At 66.3% G+C, this 18,896-nt stretch overlaps 3 protein-coding genes across 5 annotated transcripts; 2 read left to right on the top strand and 1 right to left on the bottom strand.

Moving 5' to 3' along the window:
- Positions 1-678: 678 nt before the first annotated feature.
- Positions 679-4,267, top strand: TRIB3 (tribbles pseudokinase 3). 2 transcript variants are annotated; one of them, XM_059713144.1, is made up of 4 exons: positions 679-777; positions 1,824-2,108; positions 2,369-2,661; positions 2,895-4,267. In XM_059713144.1, exons 2-4 carry the CDS (start codon positions 1,836-1,838, stop codon positions 3,349-3,351), a joined length of 1,023 nt encoding a protein of 340 aa, XP_059569127.1. In that variant the 5' UTR covers positions 679-777; positions 1,824-1,835; the 3' UTR covers positions 3,352-4,267. The 2 variants fall into 2 exon arrangements, with proteins under 2 accessions (XP_059569127.1, XP_059569126.1); XM_059713143.1 differs by having other exon boundaries at positions 679-767.
- Positions 4,268-4,682: 415 nt separating this feature from the next.
- RBCK1 (RANBP2-type and C3HC4-type zinc finger containing 1) lies at positions 4,683-10,092 on the top strand. 2 transcript variants are annotated; one of them, XM_019485512.2, is made up of 12 exons: positions 4,683-4,768; positions 5,358-5,423; positions 5,650-5,794; positions 6,180-6,273; positions 6,475-6,801; positions 6,883-7,056; positions 7,739-7,899; positions 8,211-8,322; positions 8,455-8,634; positions 8,917-9,015; positions 9,139-9,282; positions 9,650-10,092. In XM_019485512.2, the coding sequence occupies exons 2-12, from the start codon at positions 5,402-5,404 to the stop codon at positions 9,728-9,730; spliced, it is 1,539 nt and encodes a 512-aa protein (XP_019341057.1). In that variant the 5' UTR covers positions 4,683-4,768; positions 5,358-5,401; the 3' UTR covers positions 9,731-10,092. The 2 variants fall into 2 exon arrangements, with proteins under 2 accessions (XP_019341057.1, XP_019341056.1); XM_019485511.2 differs by having other exon boundaries at positions 5,361-5,423.
- Positions 10,093-10,342: 250 nt separating this feature from the next.
- Positions 10,343-17,999, bottom strand: TBC1D20 (TBC1 domain family member 20). Its single transcript, XM_006274262.4, has 8 exons — positions 17,891-17,999; positions 17,254-17,439; positions 16,211-16,291; positions 14,640-14,826; positions 14,036-14,137; positions 13,328-13,469; positions 12,886-13,067; positions 10,343-12,185 (listed from the first exon to the last, which is right to left on the bottom strand). The coding sequence occupies exons 1-8, from the start codon at positions 17,922-17,924 to the stop codon at positions 11,930-11,932; spliced, it is 1,170 nt and encodes a 389-aa protein (XP_006274324.1). The 5' UTR covers positions 17,925-17,999; the 3' UTR covers positions 10,343-11,929.
- Positions 18,000-18,896: the final 897 nt, after the last annotated feature.

Here is an 18,896-nt window from a genome sequence, read left to right on the forward strand (position 1 = left end):
CTTCCAACACGAGGTCAAAGTCAAGGCACTGCTGAGTGCTGCCAGCCCAGGCGGCGGTGGCCTTGGCTCTGGGGCCGTGCCATCGTCTGCCAAATCCTTGGGGACAGGGCGCTGTGCTGTCTCTGGGCACACGCGGACTTGGAAAGGGCTGTGGAGCAAGTCAGGGAAGCAGCCAGACACCAGGCGAAGGAAGGCAGGGCAAAGGGAAGCCTGTGAGCCCCACATGGACAGCTGCTTTCGCTGCCCGCCACATCCATCCCAGGCGCCCGGGCAGCGGAAGGGGTGAAGAAAGCTCCGGAGACAGGTTGTGAGGGGTAGGGAAATAACCGAGGAGAGCGTGACCCCGTAAAAACCCAGCCCGGCTTCCAGCAGCCGGACGCCGCAAGCCAGGGGAGGGTCCGGCCGGCCGGTCGGCCCTGCGCGCACGCCGGGCTCAGCCGGGCACGGCGCGGGGACAGCGCTAGCGACGGGGACGGAGGAGGCTGCCTGCCCGGACCTGCAGCTGCGCCCGACCCGGCACCCCCGGGCTAACCCCGAGCGGGGCCCGGGGGCGCCGCAGCAAGGGCCGGCGGGGCGGGCCTGGCAGCCCCCGCGGGGGCCGAGCGGCGAGCCGGCCGGGCTGGTGCAACGGGCCGCGGGGGTGTCGCAAGACACGGGGCGGGGCGGGGCGGGGCGGCGCGGGGCGGGGCGGGCGGTGCAAGCGCCGCCGCTTCGGGCATCAGCCTCCCGAGGAGCTCCGGCACTCGGCTCCGGCGCGGGACGCAGAGGTGCGGAGCGGTGCGGGGCCGGGCGGGACGGAGCGGTGCGGGTTGTGCGGGGCGGTGCGGGACGGGGCGGGGCCCGGGCACGCGAACTCGCTCCCGGAGCGTGAGCCACACATCCATGCACACACACACGTGCGGCCCCCCCCCCCCCCCCCCGCACCATGAGAGCCACAGACACGCGCACCCCATGAGTGGGAGCCACACAGATACCCGCAGACGTACACTCGCACACCGTGAGAGAGGCACGCACCTATGCACACATACACAGGCAAATGCACCAGGAGTGTGAGCTACAGGTGCCCATGCGCACACACACACACACACACACACACACACACACACACACACACCCCATGAGTGGGAGAGCCACGCCCCCCTCACGTGCACACACACATACACACACCATGAGTGAGCACCGCAAGCATGGTCATGGTGACACGCATGCCAGCGGGGTGAGGCACAGCCGGTCTCCAGGGGCACACAGACCATGATGACACCCCCCCAGCACTGGGACACCCCCACGTGCAGCCCATGATGACACACACACGTGTGCAGTCATGGCAACACACATGCCAGCCAGCTGACACGCACCTCTGCCTCACACAGTATGACCTCGTACCCAGAGGCACACCGAGCATGAGGTCACACGCACACACCAACACATGCAAACACCGCGTCATGGTGATCCAGGCAGACCTGCCCCATCCCACCCCAGGCTGTGATTATACCATGACATCAAATGGCACCAACACACGCTCACCACCTGACACGCGTGCTCCCATGGTGGTGACAGGCGCTCCCCTTCCCCAGGGGGAGAGGCGGGGGTCCTTCCCTGGGCTGTAGCAACCCAAGACAATCAGGACCAGCTGCCCTCGGTGCCCAGGTCTGCCTGGCCAGGCTGATTGCGCTGAAAGAGCAGCCTGGGGCTGTCTGCATGGGCCGTGGGTGCAGGGGGGCGGAGGGCTGGGAGCAGGGCCCCTCGGGAGGCTCTGCCCGTCCCACCCAGCCTCGTCATGGCCAGCTGCCAAGTGTGACCCTGTGCCACCCTCGCCCGCACAGACGAGCGTGACCATGCTGAAGATCCTCGGCACAGCTCCACTCGGCAAGAAGCGGCTGGACTCGGGAGAGGCCCCGGATGCCAAGAGCCCCGAAGCCAAGCGCCCGCGCCTGGGCCCACTGCTAGGATTTGTGCCCTGCCTACAACCTCTGGCCCCATCTCCCAGCACCGAGGAGCATGATGCGAGGGTCCTGCAGATCGGGCCGTACGTCCTGCTGGAGCCCAGGGACGGGGGCCGCTCCTACCGCGCCGTGCACCGGCCCACGGAGGCCGAGTACAGCTGCAAGGTACGGAGGTCCGAGAGGGCTCTGGAGCTCGGGTCACGCATGCATTGGCGCTTCCCGTGGACTGGCTCTGCCAGGGGGGTGTACCGGGGGCAGTGACCCTGCATGGCCCGGGGTTTGCAGGCCTCTCCACCCCTGGCTGCATGTGGAGCCTCCCTGCTTGGCCTGGGCGAGAACTGGACTTCCCTAGGAGGATGGGGCAGGGAAGGCAGCTGAGCCCACCCTGCTCCTGGCGCCTTCATGCCCACCCTCGCTGCCCCCAGGTCTACCCGATGAGGAGCTACCAGGAGGCGATGGCCCCATACGGACGGCTCCCGCCGCACCCCAGCGTGGCCCGGGTGGCCGAGGTGATCCAGGGGGACCGCAGCGCCTACATCTTCTTCCCACCTGGCCATGGCGACATGCACAGCCACCTGCGGCGCTGCAAGCGCCTGCCCGAGGCCGAGGCCGCCGCGCTCTTCCGGCAGATGGCGGAGGCCGTGGCCCACTGCCACCAGCACGGCATCGTCCTGCGGGACCTCAAGCTCCGCAAGTTCGTCTTTGCCGACCGGGAGAGGTGAGGCGGGGCGGGTCCGGGGCGTGGGTGCTGCTGGGCCTGGGGGGAGGCTCAATGCACCTCTCCAGCCGGGCACAGGCTGCGGGGTGCCGGGGGCACAGCGAACATCAGACCTGCCATCGACTGGTCCTTGCCCGGGGGACACAATGTTGTCCAGGTGCCCGGGCTCCTGGCGCCTGCCCGGCCGCGGCGGGGGCTCTGGCCGTGCTGACCCTGGTCGCTAACACCCGCAGGACCAGGCTGGTGCTGGAGAGCCTGGAGGACGCGTGTGTCCTGAGCGGCCCCGATGACGCCCTGTCGGACAAGCATGGCTGCCCGGCCTACGTGGGCCCCGAGATCCTCCACACCAGGCCGCGGTACTCGGGGAAGGCGGCCGACGTGTGGAGCCTGGGCGTGGTGCTGTACACCATGCTGGTGGGGCGCTACCCCTTCCAGGAGGCCGAGCCCACCCTGCTCTTCAGCAAGATCCGCCACGGCGCCTTCGCCATCCCCGGCGGCCTCTCGCCCCGCGCCCGGTGCCTCATCCGCTGCCTGCTGCGCAAGGCCCCGGCGGAGCGGCTCAGCACCCCAGGCATCCTGCTGCACCCCTGGCTCGCCGGCGGCGGGGGTGCCACCCAGGAGCCCTGCTCCGGCCCCTCCTGGAGGCAGGGGCTGGACCAAGTGGTGCCGAACGTCGGGCAGGAGGGATGAGGAGGAGCAGGAGGAAGACCTGTACAGCTGAGCCTCTGGAAAGCCCTCAGGACGTGCTAGCCAAGTGAGAGGGGCAGGGGATGGCTTCTGGGCCCCAGCTTGCACCAGGGGCGCCTGCAGCTCAGGCTCGATCCTGGCCGGGTGCCCGGCCAACACTCACGCCCACGTGCCTTAGACCTGGGGACCAGCCACATCCACGCCCAGACCCGGGTCGTCCCCACGCCTGCCCGTCAGGAAGCTGCCCACACTTTCCACACCTCGGACTCAGGGAGGACGGGGTTACTGTGATGACACCCCCGCCCCGAGTGCCCCGCTTGTACCTACGTGTGCCAAAGAACTGTCTGCAACTCCAGTCACTAGCAGTGCCCCCAGCCCATGGGCTGGACGGCCAGCAGCCGGGGCAGTCCTCTCTCGCCGGGGCTCTGAATCCACCCAGGCAGGGAGCCCGAACCTGCCCTCGTGGCCAGCCCTGGGGGTCTGCAGCGGGCTGGCTTTGCCCTCCTGCTCCCCCCGCCACGGGCACCCACGGCTGCTCCGAGCCCAGCCCACCCCGGGAGGTGCCGCCCCGTGCTCTGCGCCGGCTGCGCTCTCGCACACAGCACCAGCACTCTCGTGTCCTGACGTTGGATGAATAATAAAAAGTTCATGACACTAACTCACCCCCAGTGCCTGCCTCTGTGGCGTGGGGTGTCGGGCAGGAGTTGGGGGAGAGGGGATGGTGCTGGGGCCACTCATTGCAAACCAGCAAGCAGGGGCACGACCCCCCCATGCCCCCAGGGAGATCCCAGGCAGCAACCAAGCCCCCCAGGGCCATCAGGTCCCAGGCCTGCTGTGTGCTGCAGGTGCCTGGGGTCTGGGGCAGAGGCTAATCCAGGCACCTCAAGCCACCGGGGAGGAGAAGGGTCCCGCACCCTGCTCCCCCCTGGAGCTGGCACCGGCCTCCTCCCCTGCCCCTTCCCACTCGCACCTTCTGGGGTCTGCCCCCTGCCCAATGGTGCCCACCCCGGGGCGAAACACTGCAGGAAAGATTTTGGCCCGCCACCGAAGGGCTCAGGACGTGGGCGCGGGGCTGGGGGCTCGGCGTGCAAAGCGGGGGCAGCCCAGCAAGGCGGCAGAGCCCTGCCCGTGCGGGTGGCAGCTCCCAGCCCCCCTTGCTCCCTGGCTGCCTGGGAGAAGGGGGCTGAAGGGAGCAGCAGGCGAGGGGCAGGTGCCACGGGTCTGGCTGCCTCGGGGGGGGGGGGGGGGGGGGGGGGGGGCTGGCTTTCGGTTTCTGCCTGTGCCTCCGCCCTGCCCTGCCGGGCTCTGTCCCACTTCCTCCTCCTCCTCTCTGCTTTCGGTTTCCCTTGCTGTCAGCCCCGGCCTCCAGCTGGTCCCAGCACCGGGGTCCAGGCCACGGGCAGGCACGGGGCTCCGGGCGGTAAGTGCGCCAGGAAAGCACTGGCAGCTCGGGGCTCCAGCCTGCTCGCCTCCACGGCCCCGTCTCTGGCTGGGAAGTGCGTGTGGCTCTGGCCCCGTGCCTGCCACCTCCTCTTCCTGGACCGTGGCCCTGCGGCCGCCCGGGACCTGGCACCTGCCCCTGCCCCTGCCCTGCAGGGAGGTGGCAGCTTGAACCCAGACCGTTGTCTTGCTGGATGGGGCTTGTGTGGGGCTGGCTTGGGCCTGGGGGTGCCAGGAGCCCACGCCAGCAGCAGGCTGCAGGGCCCAGTGCCCTGCTCCAGCTGGGACTCTGCCCCTTGCCCAGCACCACGGCTGCCTGCTTCAGCGCCGGCTCGGCCACGTCCATGCTGCACAGCCCTTGCTCCAGGCCTGGGGGGTTGTGGAGAAGCCGGTTATGTCCCCCGCGCCCCCCAATGCTCCCTCTCCCTCCCCCTCCCCCTCCCCGCTTTGGAGCTGCTGCAGGCACGCTGCCCTGGGCAGGGGGAGTGGGGGGGGAGGTCTACCTGGGCCAGAGCAAAGCCCTGCTGTCCAGGCTCCCGCAGGATGTGACCCACTCTGTTTGCCTTCAGCAGGCCCCGCGCGCTGCTGTGCTGCCGGCCGGGGGGCGGCGCGCATGGAGGAGACGACGAGGAAAGGTGGGCATGGGTGGGACGCGGTCCTTGTGCCATCACCCCAGCTGGGCGCGGGGGGCATGGGCTGGCTGGCGGGGAAGGGGGCAGGCTGCGTGGGGGGCTCAAGCCAGGCAGAACAAATCCAATTCAGGATCCTATTAGCCTGTGCAAGCAAGCAGAGTCTCTGACCCCCCTGGGCCCTGCCTGGTCACCCCAGCCCGCGGCTCACCCTGCCCGCTCCTCTCCTCAGCGGAGGAGCTGGCCCAGCGGCTGGCCGAGGCCATCGAGAGCGGGGACCAGGTGCTGGCGTGCCAGTGCGCCGGCAAGCTGGCGGAGCTGGCCGTCTCCATGAGTGTGCGGCTGAAAGAGCAGGCCTACCCCCAGCAAGAGATACGGTGAGCACCGGTGCTACCGGGTGTTGGGGGTAGGAGCTGGCGGGGCAGCCTGGGCAGGAGAGGGGGCTCCAGGGGCCAGTCTAGAGGAGAGGACAACAGCCTACTGTTGCTGCTGCCATAGGACTCAGAGGATAAGGGACTCGAGGAGACTGGGGTCCCGCAGTTTTCTGGCTGGAGGAGAGGATAAGCGCCTACTGCTGCTGCCCATGCAAGAGGGGTGTGGAGCTGGGCACCGGTCCCCAGCCTTCAGGGCAGCGTGGGGCAGAGAGAGGGGGCGCGCTGGGGCTATTCGGGGTGATGGGAAGGTGCGAGTGGGAGGATGGGGCCGTCCAGGGTGGTGGGGGGTCGCGGAGGCACGACTGACCCCGCTCCTCTGCGCCCCCAGGCTGTGGGTGGGGGTGGAGGACGCCCAGATGCACACGGTGCCCATCCACCTGCGGGTCCGGCCCCACATGACCCTGGCATCGCTCAAGGACATGGTAGGAGCAGGGCATGGTGTGGGGGGGCGCGAGCGGGGCACGCCCCTCGGGATGCCCCGTGCTGGGCAACAACTGTGGCCGGCTTGCCCCATGCTCCTGTCCGTCCATCTGTCCACCCTCCCCTCTGCACTCCCGGCCGCCTGGGGGGCTGGCAGGTCCCGGCGGGTCCCAGCAGTCTCAGCCCCGGCCCCTTGGCTCCAGGTGTTCGCGCAGTACGGGTTCCCGCCCAGCGTCCAGCGGTGGGTCATCGGGCAGCGGCTGCCCCAGGACCAGGAGACGCTGCACTACAACGGCATCCAGCGGGACGGCGACTGCGCCTTCCTCTACCTGCTCTCGGCCCGCCAAGCCCAGCTCGGCAGAGACCCTGCCCTGCCCCTCCACCCCCCAGACCTGGGGCTGGGCAACCAGGTGCTGCAGGCGCGCGGGGGCCCGGAGCAGGTGGACGCAGCGCCCAGGGTGACGCAGGCGGGGCCAGACGTGGAGGAGCCCTCGTGGGGGGAGGCAGCGGCCCTGCCCAAGCCCCCCCAGGTAAGGCGGCCCCCTTCTTTGCCCCCTAACCCCTGCTGGGGCCTGTGCCCCTGTGCTGGGGGCTCACGCGCCTGTCCCCAGGTGGGCTGGGTCTGCCCGCGCTGCACCTACGTGAACAAGCCGACGCGCCCCGGCTGCGAGCTGTGCTGCCAGGAGCGCCCCGAGGGCTACTGCGTGCCCGACGGCTACCAGCCCGACGCGGCGGAGCAGGCGCGGCTGCGGGGCGAGGAGGAGGCTCTCCAGCAGTACCAGCAGGTGAGGGGCAGGGCAGGACGGCACTCGCATCGCACCCCCCAGCTCACCCCCATCTTCCCCCAGGAGCCCTCTCCTGCCTGCTTACTGGCAATGTGCCCCTTCCCTCCCATGCAGTGGGTGCCTGCTACTCCCCCCGCTGCTCTTTCCACCCTGGGGGGGTCTGCCCAGCTTGGGACCCCCCCTCACACACACCCGGGGGGGCACTCACCCATGCAGGAGGCAGGGGCAGTCGGGCGCGTGCAGAGCCCTTAGGGCTGCAGCTGCTTGCAACTCCCAGCTTTAAAGGGGCAGCTCGTGGCAGAGCATGCTGGGAGACTGTGGGGGAGAGGGGGTGGGGTGGGGTGGGGTGGGGGTTGGGATGTGCTCTGTTCCCCCCACAATACTCCAGCCCGTCCTGGGAGCCAGGCAGGATCGGGGCCTAGCAGGCAGCGCTCAAGGGGAGGACGTTCCCTGCTCTGCCACTGTTCACCCTGATAAGCCCTGGGCCCATCCCTTAGCCCCATGCTTCAGCTGCCCCCCTGAGCTGCCCCGGGAGCCTAGAATGGGCATGCTGGGGGCAGCAGGGTCACTCCCTCCCCTTGCCCAGCTACGTATGGGGAATGGGGCAGGGGGCTGCAGGCAGGAGCCTGGGTTGGGGGCATAGCTCCGTGGTCTGGCTGACGCGGCCGGGCCGGGTGCCCAGGTGAAGGAGCAGCAGCAGAAGGAGAACTACGAGCAGCTGCTGCAGCTGGATGGGCAGAGCCTGGTGCCGGCCGATGCTGCCATCGAGTGCCCCATCTGCTTGGGCATCGTGCCGCCCGGCGAGGGCGTGACCCTGCGCGAGTGCCTGCACGCCTTCTGCAGGTAGGGCCGGCTCTGCCCACGGGCCCACCCTAGCCCCTGGCAGCTGTGGCCAACTTCATGGGGGTCAACCCCCGCCGGGGCTGGAGGGATGGGGGCGTGCAGCAGGGGTATAGGCAATGAGGGGCATCACCCTGCTCCACTCCCCACATCCACTTGCCCCTGGCCCCAGTCCCACCTGCAGGAGCATCACCTCCAGGCTGCAGCCATGACCCCAGCCTAGACGACCCCCAGGGCCCAGCTCCAGCTCCTTCCTGGCTGGGAGCACCCAGGATCGTGGCCCTGACTCTGCGGGTCTGTCTCTGACCCCACAGGGACTGCCTGAAGGGCACGATCCTGAACAGCCCGGAGCCCGAGGTGCCCTGCCCTTACATCGACAAGAACTACTCCTGCATGGGGCAGCTGCTGGAGCGGGAGATCAAGGCGGTGGGTGCCCGGGGCAGGAGCAGGAGCAGGAGCAGGAGGGACCTGGGGGGCGCAGGGAGCTGCAGAGGCTGGGTGGGGGCTGGCAGCAGGGGGCACGGGCAGGCGCCTGGGTGCTGATGGACGCCCCCCCAGCTCCTGAGCCCAGAGGAGTACGAGCGCTTCCTGGACCTGGGCGTCTCCATCGCCGAGACCCGCAGCCCCTGCAGCTACCACTGCAAGACGGCCGACTGCCGCGGCTGGTGCTTCTTCGAGGACGATGTCAATGAGTTCTCCTGCCCCGTGTGCCTGAAGGTCAACTGCCTGCTGTGCCAGGTGAGCGAGGGGTGCCCGGCCTGGGGGGCCTGGGGTGGGCGCCGGGACCGGCCCGCCTTCCTCCAGGATGTGCAGAAGCCCCCGAGCTGCTGCCTTGGTGTTGGGGGAGACGGTCCCTGCTTGCTCTCCCCGGAGTCGCAGGCTGGATAGACCCCCGTGTTGGGGTGGGAGGCACTAGGCAGCTGGCAGAGGGGCGTGGAGGGCTTCGTGGAGCCGAGGGGAGGCCCCAACACTGGGTGGCAGGGAGACCCCCCCCGGTGTGACTCTGGGCCCATCCCGCAGGCCATCCACGAGAACATGAACTGCAAGGAGTACCAGGACGACCTGCAGGCCCGGGCTGAGAACGACCAGGCCGCGCGGCAGACCAGCGAGATGCTGACGGTGAGAGCCCCCAAGGGCCACCCTGCGGGGCCGCCGCGGTGGGCGGGGGGCCGAGCCAGACTGAGGGCGCACGGCGCTCCCGTGGGCGCAGCCGCCGGGGCTGACGCTGCCTTCACCCTGCAGATGATGGTGCAGCGCGGCGAGGCCATGCACTGCCCCAGCTGCCGCATCGTGGTGCAGAAGAAGGATGGCTGCGACTGGATCCGCTGCACCGTGTGCCACACCGAGATCTGCTGGGTCACCAAGGGGCCGCGCTGGGGGCCGGCGGTAGGTGCCTAGGTGGATCCCCCTCCCCGTGCCACCTCCTGGCTCTGGAAAACAAAAACGGGGGGTGGGGGGTCCTTGCAGTGCTGCCTTCCCAGGCTGGGAGGAGGGTGTTCACTCTGAAACCTAACGGTGGCCCAAACAAGGCAGCTGCTGCACGGGTCTGTCCTTTCAGGGCCAGCAGCTGTCGCTTAGTATGCAGCCCCCATTATTCTCCCAGCTCCCGGAGAGAGGGAGAAAGCGGGATCTCCCCATGCACACCCCCAAACCTGCCCCTGCCCAGACTGGCCTTCAGGGGCCGGAGTGCAGGACTCGGGGCTCTGCCCCCATCCTTGCCTCGCTACCTGCCCGTGACCTCCGCTCTCCGCAGGGTCCCGGCGACACGAGCGGGGGCTGTCGCTGCCGGCTGAAGGGCGCGCCCTGCCACCCCCACTGCCAGAACTGCCACTAGGCACCGAGGAGCCAAGGGGGGCGTGGAGGGCAGGGTCCCTCCATGGCCCCCCGACATTACCCGACTCTGCTCCGGGGGCTGAGCCCTGCTTGGGGCTAGGATGGGCTGGTACTTCGTGCCCCGGACATCGCTGGAGCTTGGCGCGGTCAGCCCCACGGAGGGCCAGCCGCTGGGCTGGGCTGTGGGAGGCCTGGGCCCGCCTGCATCCAGGCCGAGGGGCTGCCAGCGCGTGCTCCCACGCTCCCCCGGGGCCCTGGCGAGGCGGGACCAGCCCCGGAGCTCAGGGGACAGTGGGTGCTCACTCATCGATTGTCAACCCGGCGGCTGGAGGCAATAAAGACCTGCGGGCCGCGCAGGGAGGACGTCACGTGTCTGGCTTTTCTCCCCGTGGTGCCCGTTGGGCAGGGGTGCCCAGTGCCAGGCACCAGCCTCCAGCCCTGGACTTGGGGCCCCCTTCTCATGGAGGTGCTCCCAGCTGTTTGGCAGCCCTGCCCTTAGCCACACGTGCAGACGTGCCTGGCCACAGCCCCGTGGCAGGCCTGGGAAGAGCCCCACGGCGGGGCGGAGGTGGGACGGCCCTGCTCTGCCCCCGGGCAGGCACGGCGGGGCAGGTTAGTAACCGGGCACTGTTTATTTTACACAGCAACAAGCCTGTACAATCTTGGTGTGCACGCGTATGTACAAGTCTATACAGAGTTGCTAGACCCCGGAGGAGAACGTTTTCCTACGGGCCAGGAGGCAGGGACCTCAGTGTGTGCAGACCCACCCTTCAGAGCCTGGCAGGGGGACGAACAGGCCCCAGCGCGGGTGGGGAGCGCTGCTCGGAAAGACGATGCCGGGAGAGGGAAGCCCAGCCCGGCTGTCTCTGCCCATAGCCACAGCGCTGCAGGAGGGGTGGGAGGGTGGCGCTTTGAGCTGCGCCACCATGGGACGACCCCCTGCTCCCTCCACCGCCTTTGAGGCACCTTGCACATCAACCCAAGCTACGCAAGGGCTTGGTGCTGCAGGTAATGGGGTTAAGGGCCATCTCCTGAGCCTGCAGATAGCTGGTGGCCGTAGGAAAACGCCCTCCTCTTCTGGGGCTTTTAAAGTGCTTCGTTAACAGCTCTTCATGCTGCCCTCCACTTACTGTGGTGTCGGTGCCAGCCTCCTCCCACACCGAGGGACTGGCGCCATCGTGTCACCATGCAGCAGACATGAGGATGTGCTGGGAGAAGAGCTGGGAGGAGCCAGCGGCTGCCCCGGCTGCAGAAGCAGCCGTCACACGCCCGGCGAGCGCTGGGACAGAGCTCAGGGCACCCCTGGGAGTCCAAGACCCTGCAGAGCGAGTGCTGCAGCAGGGACAGCCTCGCTGCTCAGAGCGCTCATGATGCTGGACATGGGCAGGGGCACAGTGCCTTGCTGCCAGGCCGAGCTTGCTGCTCTTCTCCAGGACTGGGGCTCCCACGGGACAGAGCGTGGCTCCTGGGGACAGGAGGGGACAACCACAGGCGAGGCAGGGATGGGGTAAGGGCACTTATGGGAGGCTTAGCAGCAGAGGGGCAGGCAGAGGTAGAGGCGTGTAGTGTCTATTGGCTTCACTTGGGTCAGGTGAAAGTCTGGGAGTGTGAGAGCAGGGACCTGCTGCAAAGGGGGTGGGGGGACCTGGAGGGGAGGAGCACAGGGGGGCATGTGCTGGCACCAATTTCAGGGTTAACGCCAAAGGCAGAAACATTAGTCTGCAGGAGACCAAGCAGGGTTGGGGGGGAGGGCAGGGAGGAGAGTCCTCCAACAGGGATCGAAGAGGGTGCTGCTCTAACAAGGCGCCCACTCAGCAAGCCCCAGGCAGGGGCGGTGTCGGAGACTACCAGGACCAGCACGGTGCCATGCTCACCAGGCTCCCACCTCCCCTGCCCAACCCTGACTGCCCCTCTACCTGCCGACCCAGGGTGGGTCATCATCTCTGTTTCGACTACCACTTGGGGAAGGCAGAAGCTCTCCAACTGGCCCCTGCACCGAGCAACCCAGCACGGGTACGACCATGCCAGGACGTGTCAGCTTCCAACGCCCAGGCACGAGAGAGCAGGGGCTCCAAGCCCACGTGGGGAGAAGGAGGCGACAGTGCTCTGTGTCGTGCTCCTAGGCAGAGCTTTGAGCCAGACCCCTTGGACACGGTCCTGGAGGGGAGCCATGTGCGGAGACAGCCCCTCGCTGCCGTGCTCAGGGGAAGAGCTGCAGTTCGAACTTGGGGGCCCACTCCAGGGCACTCTTCACCACGGCCAGTGCCGCGGCGCCCAGGGCCACCGTCAGCCCCATCACCGCCAGCTTGACTAAGCGGTTGGTCCTTGGTTTGGTCAAGACTGACTTTGTCCGCTCCTCCCCTCGGAGCCTCTCCCGGAAACGCTGTCGTAGCACCATGTCCGGTCGCTGCTGGGCCGACGCCAGCTCAAAGTCCTTGAAGGTGGAAGCGGCCGTCCTGCGAGGGGAGAGGAGGGGGTGAGAACTGCAGGTGGACGGGTTCCCCCGGGATCCCCAGTTGGCAGCCTCCAAGACAAGGAGTGCTGCTTATGGGAAACCGTGGTCAGTCTTGACAGCAGCTAGAGGGGTGCAGGGTCTGCCAGTGCCTTTGTTACATCCAGCTCAGGTCCTGCCAGTGCCAGAGGGCAGGCATCTGCAGGGCATGGTGACCCAAGCCCAGGGTGGAGCAGACACACAGGCCAAGAAGCCTGCAAGTCCTACCCCGCTTGGCAATGTGGGGCCAACTGGACACTGGCAGTGGAGCCGCTCTAACGGCAGCTCTGCCCCATGGGTGTTTCACCCATTGATCCCATGAGCAAGCCCCATGCAGGGTCCCTGCCCTGGCACTGCCCAGGGGCAGAGCACAGCACCCTGGATCCTGTCATTTGCACTGAGCGTGGCTCTTTCACTGCCTGTGCCAAAACCAAGCGGCGAAGAGAGCCCTGGTGCTGGCAAGGCCGGAGCTGGAACCCAGCCCTGGGGGGAGCTGCCACAGCAGGGAGGAGATTGGGGGAGCTGGCGTAGGAGGGCAAGGGCAACGAGTCGGTTGACGTGGGGCCATGCCGAGATACTCGGAACGGCCCAAGCACGGGGCAGGTTCAGAGCTACGCTTCATTCCCATGGCAGACGTGAGGTTTCCCACGGAGCCCAGTACTCACCGCTCGGCGTGCTGCCGCGCCTCCCGGGCGAGCTCCGAGGGTGGGAACTGCACAAAGAGGTCGCCCGCCTGGCTAATGAGGGTCTCGTAGGGCAGGTCCTGCGGGATCTGCGATAGGAGGTGGTGCACGGAGGCCATGTCGCATTCGCAGTCCAGTACTTCCTGCTCCCGGTGCAGCACGATCTGCAACGCAAGCAGCCGTTGACCCTGGCTCCTTCACTTTGCTAGCACGGCCGGCAGGGCCCGATGGGAACAGGCTCCCCGCTCCCCCCGCAGGGGCTGCCCCAGCTCTGGGCAGACACCTGACAATTCAGCTCACCCCTGACAGGCTGAGGGAACAGGGACTTGTCGTTTACCCAGGCCCAGAACACCAGATCTAAGGGGCACCCGCTGGAACTGGCAAGCAACAGGTTTAAAACTGACAAGGGAAAGGAAGCACCTACCACAGCAGCGAAGTAAATGGGCATCAGCGGGTGGCAGGCCAGGAAGAAGTCGTATAATCGCACCACATGCCGCATGTCAGACAGGACGTGCCCGAACCACGTGATCAGCCAGCTGAGCGCAAAGATGGTCCCCACTTCAGCGCTGCGGAGAGGAAGCCCCCGTCAGACAGCCCCTGCCACCAGCTCCACCGGGGCGAAGTCTTGGGGTGCGGGGGGAGCCTGACATCACCTCACCTCTGAACTGTGGGGCTTGGACTCAGTCCCCCCCTACCAAGTCTCTTCTGGACCATCCCACCCCTCTCTGCCCCGATTTCAATCCACTTCCATTCCTGCCGGCTGCTGCGGCGGTTTTCGGGGCCAGGAGACCTGGAGGAGAGGCCTCAGTCCATACAGGAGCTGAAGCAGTGGTGTCTGCTTTGTAGCACACCAGCTGTGAGCCATTGTCATAGAGGGGGAGCCTGGGCGAGGATGCCACAGCGTGGACAAGCCCAGCACAGCAGGGGAATGGTTTCAAAAGCAAGGGGGGCCCTGGGGCTGCTGAGCACCAAGGCACAGAAGGCTTTTGACCAGTGCTGGCTCCTCAGGTCCACTTGGAGGAAGCGGCTAGCCCTGGACAAGTCCCAACCAGTAAATCCCAGCACTGCAGGGAAGACAGCCCCAGACTGGCTGGGAACCTCCCCAGAGGCGGCCTGGGAGCTGGCCACATACCTCTGCATGAAGTCATGGACTTCAGGGTTCACTTGGTCTATTATGGGCATCAGGTAATTCAGAATGTGCTTGGTGTTGTCCATCGTCGGGTCCATAAAATCCCTGTGGATGAAGAGCAGCTGTCAGGGGCAGGGCTCCTCAGAGACCATCCCACCAGGCAGGCCAGCTGCACTCCAGCACCACCTCTCTGGGAACCTGGACCTGCACCCACCCCTGGCCTCGCAGCCGGCATTCAGCGGAGGCCTCTCCCCTGCCAGAGCCACGTCTCGGGGTGTAAGCAAGCCCAGAGACACCTTCCTGGGGCCCTACAGCCCAGCTCGTGGCTGCTGAGGGCAGGGGGTGGGAGACGATTCTCTTAGGACCAGCCCCTCTGGCCCAGGCTGGCATCCAGACCAGGGGACAAAACAAGAGACCTGCTCAAGAAACCAGACCCCCTTTTAGGGTCCCCCGGCACTTCAGCTGCCTGGTCCTGACTCACGAGTGCAGCCGGATAAAAGCCTCCGTCCCATGAATGCTTCAGGCCCCCAGGGAGCTGTGCGTTTCCCCGACTCGAGCCCCCCAGCAGGAGGACAGGACGGTCCTTGGCCCTGCCTGTCTGTTGTACCTGAGATGATGGGTCGATAGCTTCTCCACCAAGGCAGTTGCCAGCCTGTCGCCCACGACCAGTAGGAAGGTGACCACGATGTCGTGGTAGCCTTGGTAGTAGTGCAGCTGCGGGTTGCGCTTCAGGACGTGCAGGATGATGTCGATCAGCTCCTCCTGCAGCCCCTCCCGCTGCTCGTCGGGCATCCCTGTGGGGACAGCGGCCGTGAGAGCGGACCAGTCCCATCTAACAGGCGATTGCACTCTCAGAGCTCGACAGGGGCCAGCCGGCATCGCAGCAAGGCAGGGCCTTGTGCAGCAACCTCAGTCCCACCCAGGGGCCAGGAACTCCTGGGTTCTAATCCTGGCTCTCAACCCACCAACCTTTGCTTCACTTTTAGTGCCTCAGTTTCTCCCTCTGTGAAACAGGCATACTAGCAGTTGCTTTGCACAAGGGGAAGGGCAGGACTCGCTGTGTTTACAACACTGCACGCACCACTCGAGGCTGACGTTATTGTTGTTCCCAGGAGTCCTAAGAAGCCAGCTTAATCCCATTCCCCCGGAAGCCATACCAGGCATGTTGCAATGCCCGTGCAATGCTTGCAGAGGCTGCCACACGGCCCGGCTTCAGCTCAGGGAGTCTCTGCCCCAGAACAAGCTTCTCCGGGTTAACCCCATGAGCAAGCAGCACTCGCGAGCCTCTTGCACAACCACACCCTCTCTGTGCATCGTGGCATCAGCATCCCACAAGGCACCCGTCTCTGTGTGCGTGCATCAAGCCTTGCAATACCATACTTCTCAATGTACAACACCCACCGTTTCCCCAAAACCAGCTACTGGAAGTTGGGGTGTGGGGCTTCAATAAGGGGCCTGATTCCAAACAGCTTGGCTAATCCTTCCTTCCCTTCTCTCTACCTTCCCAAAACAGGAGGTGTGGTACACGGATAAATATGGTAAATCAGCTGCTTGCATGAAGTGGGAAGAAAAAAACAGGACGCGAACAGTAGCTTCTGCCCAGGGGCAACAGCTGCTCTGCAAAGTTGGATAACTCCTGGCTCCCATCGGGTTATAAATAGCACGACAAAGCTCCAGCCAATCCTAAGAACAGAGCAACTGCAAGAAGCTTTTGTTTGCAACGGTCAAGGGCTGTTCTGAGCGGGCGCATGACAGCAGCTGGAAGGAACGCGCCTGGCTGAGAAACTTCCCCCTTCAACTGCTGAGAAACCAGGCCCCAGAACCAGCAGCAAAGGGTCAGGCCCCCACCTGAGACGTGGCAGATATGTGACTGCCAGGTGTGGCAGCATTAGAGCCAGGCTGGTGAGGGCTTCCTCAGGGGGTACCAGGCGTGTGCGTAGCATCAGAGATGCACTGAACTAATGGTTGCAGTGGCAGGAAGGGGCTTGAGAAAGCCGGTGGAGGAAGCACAGCCCCAGCTTAAGGGTTGCACGTGCTCAGGGCACGGCTTGCAGGAAGACTCGGGTCCCAGGGGCGTCACTGCTCCAAAGTGCCGTGAGCCTGGAAGCCAGTTATATGACACTGGGTGTGGGACGGGGAGCTCTGGGGATGCAGAGAGGAGCAGTGTGAGCGTCTCACCAGGGGGGAAGCGACGCAGGGATCGCCGGACGTCCAGGAGCACCTGCTGGTAGTCTTTGTTGTCCTCCCGCAGCTCCTTTCCTGAGGGGGGAGAGGAGCATTACAAACCCGCCAACCTGGCACTGCGGAGCAAAACCCTCCACCCCCACATGGGATCCAGGCTCTCCCCGCTGTACTCAGGCCTCGTGCTCCTGTCAATGCCCATCCTGGCACTGTTACCGCTGACAAAGGCCGTGCCGGGGCCAGGAACAGTCGCCGGCTCTCTGCAACCCACATGCTGCCACCTTCCCTGCAACCCTGAGGATGGGTCTGTGTCACAGCTTAGCTGCCAGCACGTAGCGTGCGGGACGTCACTCCATGGCACGACAGAGTAGCGGAGGTCCTGCCATGGAGCTGCTGAACGCCCGGGGAACGAGAAGCAGCCGCTCCTCTTTGGAGCAGACCGGGAGGGATGCCACGAGGCACCAGACAGCTGCGGGCCACCGAGCATCAGTCCCTGCCTCCCACAGCTCCCAGGCCTGGCACAGCCCTAGCAACCGGGAACGCGTGCCCATGAGCAGGCCCCAAGGGGGACGGTGTTTTCTGTGCGAGCAGAGCTGGGGGCAGGCTCGAACGTCGCAGGGAAAACCGTTTTCCCAGCCTCAGATCTGACGCGCCCTGCACGCAGGCTCCGCGGGGCACAGCGGCCATCGATTCACCTGCGTCTGGAGCGGGAGCAAGCTCCTACCCACCAAAACAGCACCCCCCAAAAACCAGGACGCGTTCGCCGCGTGGCCACTGTTTGCTCTCGGTTGGTGTAGCGCAGCTCTGCTCCAAACTGCCCGACGAGACCTGCCGGTCAGGCTCCTCCGGGCAGCACCGACCAGTTAAAATCAACCCGTTCCTGGGGCGGGCGACGAGCAGCTGGATGCGAGATGCGGGGACACCACGGGGTCCGTGCCGGACGCCCTGCTCTCGGGGCAGCACACGTGACACGCAGGCAACACGGAGCAAGGCCTCCCACCTGCGTGCGTGCACGCACGGCACGTCGCGCCCTCCCGTACCTGGAGGCGGCGGCAGGTCGTCCGTGCTCACGTTGAGCAGCTTGGGCCACACTCGGCAGCGAATCTCGTTGGTCAGGAGCCCCCCCTCGCTGATGGCCATGCGCCGGAGGGTGGCCACGTCGATGGGGTCGCTGCTCAGCGCCTGCTGGATTTCAGCTTCTTTCCTTTTCTGCTTCGAATCGTAATCTGCGGAGGGGACACGTGCCAGGGCAGGCTCAGGCGCAGCTCCCGTCCGGCCCCCCGGCCCCGCGGGGACCCAGCATGCATTCAGGACACCAGGGTTGTCCCCCCCCCACAACTGAGGACACCGGGGGCCAGCCCCCCCAGTTGCAGACACCAGGGTCCCCCCCACAATAGAGGACACCGGGGGCCCAGCATGCATTCAGGACACCAGGATTGTTCCCCCCCCAATTGGGGACACCAGGGCCCGGCCCCCCCAGTTGCAGACACCAGCCCCCCCCCACAATTGAGGACACCGGGGGCCCAGCACGAATTCAGGACACTGCCCTTCCCCTCAAATGAGGACACCGGGGTCCGGCCCCCCCAACTGCGGACACCCCCCCCAAATTCAGGACACCAGGGCCCCCTCCCCTGAATTGAGGACAGCAGCCCCCCGACACTAGGCCCCGGTGCCCACCTCGGTGCCCGGCGCGGCGGCCCCGCACGGCCATGGCGCACCCGCGGGGGGGGGGGGCCCAACCCGGGCTCGCCCCGCTCTCCGCCGCCCGCTTCCGCTTCCGCCCCTGGCCCCGCCCCTTCCCCCGTGCACCACCCCCGATACGTCAGCGCGCGAGGCCGGCGTGGCGCTCACGTGGCCCGAGAGGGCGGAAGAGCCGGGGCGGAGTGAGGGCGCATGCGCGGAGGGCGCTGCCAGGCCGTGCTCCACGTGGCTGCGCCGGAGGGGACAGGAGGGGGCGTGGGCCAAGTCGGGCCAGGGGCAGCGCAGGACCCGGGTCAACCTGTCATGACTTGGACTTGCTCAGCAGTGGAGGTTAGCCCAGTGCCAGCATTAAATCCACAGCCAGCGCCTGGCACCACTGCCTTGCCCACTCCCGGGGGCAGATCTAGCTAAATATCGTCCAGGAAAGCGAGGCTAAGAGGGAGAGACTATGACCAGCTTCCTGGCTTCCCCCATCATCCAGACACGGCAGCTCCCAAGCAAAAGCCCCCGCCGCGCTGCAGTCTCCCAGTGCCCGAAGGGCAGTTGTGCCCAAAAGCTTGCGAAGAATGGTTTTTCCAACTACTGAATTGGTCTGATCAAAGAGATCACGTCTGCCTGCTGCTACAGACCACCTCCATCCCGTCCAAACTCCGACAGCCGAGACCCGGCTGGCTCGTGCTGCCATCCCGGCCGCACAGACACCCCCGCGCCTGCTGCCCTTGAGGCGTCGCTTCTCTCCGTCCCGATTTCCCATTTGTAATGGAAGTTGCCAATTCACGGGCGTCAAATCAAACGGGCATCCGGGCTGGAGGCTACGGTACAGCTCAGTGCGCAGGGAGGTGTGTTTCAATGTTTTTTATTAAAAAAAAAAAAAAAAAAAATTAGACCTCCATGGCACAGCTTCTTCCCAGCACGGTTAGGTTTAGTTATAACAAGTACATTACAATGACAACCAATAACTCGAGAGAAAAGGGAAGTCTAA

The sequence above is a fragment of the Alligator mississippiensis genome, chromosome 9, assembly GCF_030867095.1.
Source record: "Alligator mississippiensis isolate rAllMis1 chromosome 9, rAllMis1, whole genome shotgun sequence".
In the NCBI taxonomy this organism is placed as follows: Eukaryota; Metazoa; Chordata; order Crocodylia; family Alligatoridae; genus Alligator; species Alligator mississippiensis.

Coding starts and splice junctions, on each gene's coding strand:
- TBC1D20 (XM_006274262.4), bottom strand. CDS start 17,924: ATGGCCGTGCGGGGCCGCCGCGCCGGGCACCGAG. Junction 17,440..17,890: donor CCGCCGCGCCGGGCACCGAG/GTGGGCACCGGG, acceptor TCCCCTCCGCAG/ATTACGATTCGAAGCAGAAA. Junction 14,827..16,210: donor CCTGCGTCGCTTCCCCCCTG/GTGAGACGCTCA, acceptor CTGTCCCCACAG/GGATGCCCGACGAGCAGCGG.
- TRIB3 (XM_059713144.1), top strand. CDS start 1,836: ATGCTGAAGATCCTCGGCACAGCTCCACTCGGCAAGAAGCGGCTGGAC. Junction 2,109..2,368: donor AGGCCGAGTACAGCTGCAAG/GTACGGAGGTCC, acceptor CGCTGCCCCCAG/GTCTACCCGATGAGGAGCTA. Junction 2,662..2,894: donor GTCTTTGCCGACCGGGAGAG/GTGAGGCGGGGC, acceptor TAACACCCGCAG/GACCAGGCTGGTGCTGGAGA.
- RBCK1 (XM_019485512.2), top strand. CDS start 5,402: ATGGAGGAGACGACGAGGAAAG. Junction 7,057..7,738: donor CTCTCCAGCAGTACCAGCAG/GTGAGGGGCAGG, acceptor CCGGGTGCCCAG/GTGAAGGAGCAGCAGCAGAA. Junction 9,016..9,138: donor AGACCAGCGAGATGCTGACG/GTGAGAGCCCCC, acceptor TTCACCCTGCAG/ATGATGGTGCAGCGCGGCGA.